This window comes from Myxine glutinosa, chromosome 12 (genome assembly GCF_964187855.1).
Source record: "Myxine glutinosa chromosome 12, kmMyxGlut1.1, whole genome shotgun sequence".
NCBI lineage: Eukaryota > Metazoa > Chordata > Myxini > Myxiniformes > Myxinidae > Myxine > Myxine glutinosa.
This window is the reverse complement of record NC_136272.1, coordinates 47,781,030-47,790,456: the sequence shown is the minus strand read 5'-3', so window position 1 is coordinate 47,790,456 and position 9,427 is coordinate 47,781,030. Positions and strand designations below refer to the sequence as shown.

The window sequence follows — 9,427 nt, the reverse complement described above, 5'->3', positions numbered from 1 at the left end:
AGCCTCTCCGTTTAGGAGTCTATCGGTAACATTACACACACACAAACTGTGTTTTATATATATAGATAATCTATGTATAATATATAACTCTATAATTTTAAAACGACATTTTGAGAAAAATATGCACTAAACAAATTGATCTTTCAGATGAAGTTTTCTCAGGCATTGCATTGTTTGGTGTCACCATTTTGTCTGAATCTCGATATTCCCCGCCCCTCGATATTCCCCGCCCCGAGAGTTCAAGCGGTGAATTTGATTGGTCGAGATGGCGTAAAATTTTGCCCAAGTACTACTAAACTGATGATTTTTGGAAGAGTAAGCAAGACAATTTGTGTTTTACAGTGTTCAAATATATAATTCAATTGAAATAAAATAAAAGTTTGAAAGGCTGTAGAAAACAACCCCCATTGAATCGGAAGTCTACCACTGTTGATGCACCCTCTTATTTACCACGTTGCATTAGTTATTCCTACCTGTTGTTTCTGTCCCTAAAACGGTGCGTTTCCTGTTTGGAATGATTTCTAATTTTGTTTGACTGCCAGGCAGGCAACAGACTGAGGCAATTGCTTTTCCGCGTTCAGGACGCGACTCCGTACAATTTGCCAATTTCAGAGCCAAAATACTGCTAAACTGCAGGTTCGTGTTCTACAGTATTCAAAATATAACAATTAATGCCAATCATGTGATGTGGTTCCGCGATCTAAAACTGACAGACAGAGTGAACCAATTGCCTAACCTTGCTTTGTTCTATGTGCGCGCCGTAACAACCACAAACTTGAAAAACACTGATTTAAAGGGAACCAGCATTGAAAAAAACGATTCATTCATTCAATCCACTCATTTATTATACATACTGCTCATGATATGTGATTGTCACCACCATTCCGGCCCTTGCAGATTTCCAAACTCTTTCCCTAATGCCCTAAATCACAGGGGAACTACATCAGTGGCACATCCATCCATCAGAAATTATGCAACCAGGTGGACAGGGTGAGTGACTCTACTCATATAAAGCTTGGCGTACAAATGGCTACTGCATTATACATCACGTCGTGGTTTGTAAAAATTGCTGGAAGTGAAAAGTGCAGGTTTGCATTGAGGAAAGTTATTAGAGGATATTGCAGAAAACCCTCTTTTCTCGAAAGGGGTTTTCGGCGGAAGGTGGTGGGTTTAGAAGGGGATCTTCTCTTATGTGCTCATTGCAATAGTCCATCAGGTCCATTGCAGCCTTGGACACCTGCAGCACATGCAAAACCATACATAACTAGTCAGTTTGGACACCTTGTATCCGGGTCATACATTGATACTTATTGTGTTGATTCTAGTGGTCGTGAGGAGAGTGAAGTGGTGGTTTAACCACTTCACCGCCATCATAACTGCAGCATCCTCAACAGGTGTTTGACACCTAGTGTGTTACCCTGCGTATACCCACCTTGATCCGACGTAAATTTGCGTCAATGCGAAGTTGCTCAACAATACGCCGAGCTTGAATCAAGCTGTTTGTGCTGTTTGTTGCCATGGTCACTCTGCAGGGTCCGGACTAAGGGTGGTCACGGTCTGCAAGCACATTGTCCAGGTGAACTGGTCATTGCAAAACAGCAACACCGATGTTATCGGAGGTATGTTCCGTCAGCAAGCGTCTTATTTACCACTTGCCAAACAGCTTGCTTGATTCAAAGCGCTAAAGCAAGCACGCCAACTGAACAGAGCACACAGCACCCCTTAACAACATGGCGATCTCCATGGAAACAATGCTATTGTGGTAGGCCTACTCGAGCAAATGCTATCCAGGCCGTTTTTTTCAGTTTTACTCGATCCTCTTGTGACAACAACTTCCCCAAACGAATATATTGTATTAGCAGCGATTATAGAGAGTAAAATATGAAGAGGAAGAGAAAGATAAATAAATGGGGAGGCAGAAGGGAGAGAGTCCTCCTCCCCTCCCCATCTATGGACACTGTGCATTTTGGGGAGGCGGACGGAGTTTTATATGTTTGTAGATTTTATAGAATTCGGATAAAAGTAGAGTAACAATTGAAGTATGAACTGCACGTTTCCATATCGTCCTCTGTGATAGTAAAATTGAAGAAATATCCACCAATCATTTTGAATCTGATTAAAGCGGCCATTTTGCTAACATAAATGGACGTGCTCCGTTAGAAAACGGCTTGCTAATAGAACACGCCTCTGGTCTTGTTGGACACACAGGATGTGTTCCGTTTGCAAGCAACCCTCTAACCACCCCACCACCACCACCTACAATCCATACAACCATATTCCGTCATCATGCAGATAAGAACTTTAACTTCTATCCTGTAAAAAGATCGTTTATTCAAGGTGTGATTTCTCATGGAAAAGGATCGGCATCACCACGTGGTTTGCAGGAAGGGAGTTCCACATTTTTATTACTTAAATGGGTACAGGTTGTACATTTCTTTTAAGCTCAAAGTCAACATTCAGTCCAGAGTCCAGATACAGTAAAAACGGATATCTGAATGCAAAAAGGTACGGAGTGTTCTCACCACTGTAGGAGGCAAGATAACATTGTCATTTTAGTTACAACAAGGGAGAAAATGTCAAGGTTTGGCAGAGATAGGAGTATGAGAAAGGAGCAGGAAAAGCTTTTATGGGGCTGCAGGTGAGTGGGTTCAAAATTCCACTATGTTTGCATGCCTGATAAATCAATGACCATCATTTGGAGGGATAACGAGATTCAGGTAAGTGTTCAGCTACCTGTTCATTCATTCGTTTGTTTTGCATGCAGCCTGTAGGCTGGAGCAGGTGGTTGCATCATTGCTGAGAGCACAGCTATATTGCTGATGCAGTTCCCCCTGTAAGCTACAGCAGGAATTTAAATTTTTTTCATGGTGCCAGCGATAGGTCGCTTATTCAAGTAACTGTTCAGGTAACAGGCAACAAAATCCAGGTAACTTCAGGTACCAGCCCATGAATTTCAGGTACGTGCACAGGTAACAGGCAATATCTATATTATAAAACAGGAGCATCCGTCCGTCCGTCTGTCTGTCTGTCCGTCCTCAAACTACTCCCTCAGTTTTAGGGGCTAGCCCCACCAAACCTTCTGTGGAACGTTCTGGGGTCCCAGCGGGTGTCGTAAAGTAGGTAGGAGGTTTCATAAATTCTTCAATAAAATTATAAATTTGAAATCAGATCAATATGGAGTTGCTGCCGATCCAGAAGTGAACAAGATTACGTTGATTCACTAGTTTCATAATATCTCAATACAATTGTGATTTAACATTAAATTTTTATATATTTATTATATAGTATTCATTTGTGGAACCTGGTGTTGGCTTAGCGGTTAGGGTGCCGGCTTGGGATCCTAGGATCCTGGGTTTGTAATCCCGGTCGATCACTGAATCAACACCAGGGGGGTTGACTCAGCCTGTCATCCCTCCGAGGTCGGCAAATTGAATACCAGTTCACTGGTAATTTCCTACGTGTCGCAAGAGGTGACTAACAGGGTTGGCAGCAGGAAGGACATCCGGCTGTAAAACATTGCTTCACAAAGGGGACCAAGGTGCCCGAAAAAGCCCAACCCCTGCTCTGCAGGGAAAAATGGCCTCTAAAGGTGGTTCCATAGTATTAATTTGTGATTGGAATGATGAATGATGTTGTTTTGAATGAAAATATAATGATACTGAGTTTAAAGCAGAATGAGGAAATGATGTAAGGTTTTCTGTCCGTGACATTCGCGGATTCCCCATTTGCAGTTTCGCCATTGACTGGATATAGCAATTCAGACTGGGTACGTTTTTTTGTGCAAGTCATTCACGAACCTGCTTTCCATGTCTGACGTTCAACTGAAGGTGGCACAGGAATGTGTAATTTATTGGTTCAGGGTTTAGCATTCACTATTTCCACATTGTTTGTTTGCTTTTGGTTTCCCACCTGTGAGTAGCACGGGTACCTCGCTAGTAATTGATATAACTCTTCAGGTTACACAATTAAATTAAGGTAACTGTTCAAGTAAGGCAATCAAATTAATGTAACTGTTTTGGTAACAGACAATGAAATTCGGATAACAGTTCAAGTGCTCTGAGAGGTGCTCTGAAAACTGCTCGCTCACCCTGCTTCGACTAATCTTATTACAGCAACGCCAAAAGCTGAGTGGTGGTTAAATAACTCAGAAACCCCAGAAAGTGCCAATGGCTATGGGCTTATTATCACCTGGACCTGGTGAGGGTAGTGGAACCCTTAATGTTGGAAATGCCATCAGAGGGGTAGATTTATTGAATTATGTAATTATGTAATTAATCAACAGCAGCCACATCTACTTGGTGCCTTGCAAAACAACAAGTAGATGTGGATGCTTCTGTGTGACCTCTGTGACAAAGAACCTCTGTAACTTCATGGGAGTGACTCTATCTGTGAACTTTCCCACCTGGATTTCTTCCAATGGCAAATCCACTCCTTGGACTTGATGATGACAAACTTCCCCGCAAATGTCTCCTCTTCCTCTGCTCCCATTGGTTCATCTGATCATATGCTTGCGAAAGACAGCATCTCCCTGGCTATTCTCAGAGAGCAGCCTCAGTGCCGGGGAATCTGGCAGTCACACAGATTGGCAGGGACTGCAAGCAGCCATGTCTCTTCAGGAATGATCTCCCATATCTGGGACAGGATGTTTATGGGTCTTTGAAATCCTGGAAAGTCATGGAGGGTGGAAAGTGTTATGAGAAGTCAAAGTGTCTGAAGTGTCTTCAGGGTCTAATGGGGTTTTAATGGTCTTGAGAGGTTAAAGCATCAAGGATCTTGTGGGTTTAATGGAATCTTGAAGGTCTTGAGGGTATAAAGGGGTTTTGAGGATCTAAAGTGGCTTGAGGGTATTGAAGGTCTAATGGGATCTTGATAGTCAGGTTCACGATGTCAATAAATTATATTTCGTTCAAAATCATGGTAGATTAGCAAACCTATACATTTTTGGAAAGGTTATAGCATAAGGAAACTAAAAATCAATGTTTACATTTGGAGAGATACCTGTATGGCGGCCATTTTGGATTTTCAAAATGGCCACTGTAAAATACATATTTTGTTCTATTTCTGCCTCTAATTACCCTAAAAACTTTTTAAAATATACTAAACCTATATTTTCAGGGACAAGGAATCCAATGGAAGTATCAAATTAGTGCTATGGGGAATGGTAAGACACGAATCAAAGGTTTTGAATTGCAAAATACTGTCTTTATATTCGCGATAAGTTGCATAATCAAATACATGTTATCATTTTGTACAGGCAGTTAATAACATCAAAATGTGTCACAATAATTCATATCACCAAACATACACAGGCAGTCAGCAAAATCATATATACACATGCAGTCAGTATAACTTCACATCTACACAGGCAGTCAATGACAAAATATACACAGGCAGTCAATGGCATCAAACATACACGATTACAGAATATGCCATTTAGAGTTCGTCATCACTGTCCTGTGTGTCGTATCCGACAATATAGTCCGCATCGTTTTCACAGTCCGTTCCACACAAGCAAAGGTCGGTCAAATTTATTGGCAAATCGAATTGGTCGAATGGTCGATCGAATCGAATTCGATGAATCGAATCGAATCGAATCGAATCGATCGAATTGGGCGAATGGTCGAATGGTCGATCGAAGCGATTGGTCGAATGGTCGAATGGTCGAATTGGTCGAATGGAATTGGTCGATTGGTCGAATTTGTCGAATTGGTCGAATCGAATTGGTCGGAATTGGCAAATGTAAACATTGATTTTCAGATTTTCCATGTAATAACGTTTCCAAAAATGTATAGGTTTGCTAATCTACCATGATTTTGAACGAAAAAACATAGTGAACCTGACTATATTGTTTATTGAACTTTAAGAACATGGTTTTATGCTCTGAAACTATTGTTTATTGAACTTTAAGAACATGGTTTTATGCTCTGAAACTATTGTTTATTACCTTCGCAAAAGCGGAAGGTTATGTTTTGATCGCTGTGTATTTATTTGTATGTCTGTGTGTGTGTGTGTGTGTGTGTGTGTATGTTATTCGCATAACTCAAAAAGTATTCAACCGATTCGCATGAAATTTGGTGGGATGATAGGTTATTATCCGGGAACCATTTGATTAGATTTTGGAATCGATCGGGTCAAAGGTCAAGGTCAAGGTCATGAAAAGGTCAAAATCGTCTTTTTACCATAGCGCGGTCAATTTGTGTCCAATTTGTATGAAACTAATGCCAAAATGTTCAGAATTCAATGCCCAATCTTGTGATATGCGACATGACACTCTGACGTCATAACCCTTGTTAGCGGTTGGGGGCCAAAGGTCAGGGGGGTCACGCCCTTGCAAAATGTGCGGTTTTTTAAAAATCATAACGCGGTCAATTCGGATCCAAATTGGATGAAAGTAGATGTGTCATTCTTATGTGTCATGATGTTTTCGACTGTTGGTGCAATTTGAAGAGATGAAAAACAGAACATATATATATATATGCATATTTTACAGTTGTAAGGATGCATGTAATAAACTTGGATTAGCAGCCGTAAACATGGTTCTTTCCGTGCAAATCAACGGGACTATGGCACAGTGACAACGAATCAGCGCCGAGATCTTGTAGTCATCGAGTGTCATTCCCTCGAATCTTGCTACACAGATCTTGTAGTCTTTTATTTTGGCAACAAAAGTAGCTGCGGCGAAGGTATGCGCTCTACCGAGTGCCCGTTCTAGTTGAACTTTAAGAACATGGTTTAACACTTTAAAACCGTGGTTTATTAAACTTTAAAACCATGGTTTATTAAACTTTAAGACCATGGTTTATTAAACTTTAAGAACATGGTTTAACACTTTAAAACCGTGTTTTATTAAACTTTAATAACATGGTTTAACGCTTTAAAACTATGGCTTAATAATTTTTATGAATATGGTTTATTGAACTTTAAGAGTATGGTTTAACGCTTTAAAACCGTGGTTTATTAAACTTTAAGACCATGGTTTATTAAACTTTAAGAACATGGTTTAACACTTTAAAATCGTGTTTTATTAAACTTTAATAACATGGTTTAACGCTTTAAAACTATGGCTTAATAATTTTTATGAATATGGTTTATTGAACTTTAAGAGTATGGTTTAACGCTTTAAAACCATGGTTTTGCTTTGAGACCATGGTTTCATGCAGAGTTTCATACAGTTTCATCATAAAGAGACACCCTGAAACAAAACACGAATCCTGGGTAATAAATGTTTATAACGAAGAAAAGTAAACACATGAACAGACTGTGCAAACTGATTGCTTACAACCTAATATACAACAGGTTGGGAAACACATCGGTGGTTTAGATATTATAATGGACAATATGAATGTTATACTATAACGTGATGTACAAAATGTCAAAATCTTCTATTTCTCCCCCTGATTCCCTCATTTTCCCCTGAGAGTTAAAACAGTCATATGTGAGATTCTGAGATTCCAAAGGTCATTTGGAGCCAAACATAACGTGCCTGTTTTCCCTTTCATCCAGGGATACTGGCAGCTCAAGCCTGCGCTACACCTACACAACATTAATTAAATACAACAGTTTATCAATTACAATTCACTGTGGATGGGGGTGTGGGAGTGGAGGATTGGGGATGGAAAAGTGGGGGCAATTTGCTCCAAAAAATTCCGAAACATTTCCTTTAAGATAACAAGTAATTATTCCCTTCCCCGGACTGGCACGACAATCTGCGGAATGGGTTCTACGTCCCAGGATACGGTTTTCGCTGCTTATACAAGATTTGTTTATCAATATACATCCTTAGACATCGAGTGCATCCATATGATGTCCGCTGTTGTCACGGCGCTAGATTTTACCATGCGTTATGGTGCCAAATGCTTCCTGAATGCATTGTTTCAGTTCATCAACGGATGCCATGCGATGTTCTGCATCTTAGCTTTGATGTACCCCGACAGAGCATTGTCACAAGTGGTCAGGTCAGGGCTGCGCGGTGACCACAGAAGTATGGCCGCAATCACAATCTGTCAACCTGTTTTCATGATCTGCATCTGACAATTCACAAATGACAGTTGGTTTACATGGTTTCATGTGAAGGTCTTTCATTGTGCGACGTAACGATGATTACGAAACACCCAACTCTGCAGAACGTTTCCGTAATGATTTTGATGGTGCTGACTTTCAAAAACGCTCCTCAAAGTTTCATCGTCTTGTTTGTGTTTCTCTTCTCATGGTACCACACAACTGCTACCAGCCTCTCTTCCACTGCAAATGGACTAGTGTCTGTCATATAGGCCTATGTTGAATGTATTATCTGAAAAAAGGAAAACATATAAGCAGCTAACTCCGTGTCCTGGGACTTATGGCTCACCCTGTGGAGGTACGCACACTCACCTCTGACCTGTCCAGCCTGGTGTTGAATCTCGACTCAGCTATAAACTGTCATCCTGGTGTCTAGCAGGCAGGACGAGGCATCAATGTGTATGCCGTAATATACAACCGGTTGGGAAGCACATCGGCATTAGTTGATGGACGTGAAAGATCCCACAATGCCCTTCGCGAAGGGTAGGCGAGCTATCGCCGGCACTCTAAACAAATTACAAATTCTTGCTCTAACGTACACTCTAAAAGTAAAATGTTTTAAAACCTACAAACTATCCTCATAAATAACTATAACTTCCCTGCAGGTTTGGGGCACTGCATCAGCAGTACAGCTGGAGCTGGAGCAATGTGCTATTATATGGAAGGAGATTCCCTTCCCAGCCTCCCCATCCCTCTTGCACCTTTCGTTTGTTGTTGTTTGACGGTACATAGTCCTGGAGATGTCATCAGTGTCCACTACGTGAATACAATTCCCCACCTTATCATGACTAAACTCCACAAGGGATAGCACTAGCAGGTCCAACACTGTGACGTCAAGTTAAAAACAATCAAACCATATGCGGATGTAAAACTCACCCTTATTGGTCGAACTCTGTGTCAGCGTCCACGGTACAAGCAAGACTCCTGTCCGAGGTCCTGGGTCAAGAAGAAGACAGCACCGATCTGACGAGGGTCGGAGAGTCCGCGCTTTGTAAACCAAGCAAAAACAATGACGTCACAAGCCCCAAACTAACTCCTCCTGCAACGTTTACTCCAACCCACCTCTCAATTCTCTGCCTTTCACTTCACTCCGCTTCTGAACTCGTCTGAACGGAACCTCACACACCTCTTTTATACACCTCATTCACCCTCGTGGACGTGCTCATGCTGGAATCTCTATAGACTGTATATCCCCAGGCAGCTAACACGCATTGTTAGGGTGAATCGTTCACATTCAGATACAAGCATGAAACTTAGCAGTTATGTTTTTGTATAGATACTCTTTAAATCCAGTCGATTAACCAACTGTAAAATTAAACATGGCGGCCATTTGTTTCAAAATGGCTACCAAAATTGCTAAAATGTTACA

The 9,427-nt window shown here is 41.1% G+C and overlaps 1 protein-coding gene across 2 annotated transcripts; it reads right to left on the bottom strand.

The window, feature by feature from the left end:
* Positions 1-823: 823 nt before the first annotated feature.
* Positions 824-9,092, bottom strand: LOC137437836 (guanine nucleotide-binding protein G(I)/G(S)/G(O) subunit gamma-2-like). 2 transcript variants are annotated; one of them, XM_068132503.2, is made up of 3 exons: positions 8,935-9,092; positions 1,433-1,557; positions 824-1,237 (listed from the first exon to the last, which is right to left on the bottom strand). In XM_068132503.2, the coding sequence occupies exons 2-3, from the start codon at positions 1,517-1,519 to the stop codon at positions 1,109-1,111; spliced, it is 216 nt and encodes a 71-aa protein (XP_067988604.1). In that variant the 5' UTR covers positions 1,520-1,557; positions 8,935-9,092; the 3' UTR covers positions 824-1,108. The 2 variants fall into 2 exon arrangements, with proteins under 2 accessions (XP_067988604.1, XP_067988605.1); XM_068132504.2 differs by having other exon boundaries at positions 1,433-1,581; positions 8,935-9,059.
* Between the last annotated feature and the right edge of the window lie 335 nt (positions 9,093-9,427).

Bases quoted from the DNA above. Each gene is read 5' to 3' on its own strand.
- LOC137437836 (XM_068132503.2), bottom strand. From the start codon at position 1,519: ATGGCAACAAACAGCACAAACAGCTTGATTCAAGCTCGGCGTATTGTT. The intron at 1,238-1,432 runs GTGGGTATACGC...CATGTGCTGCAG, and splicing joins CAAATTTACGTCGGATCAAG to GTGTCCAAGGCTGCAATGGA.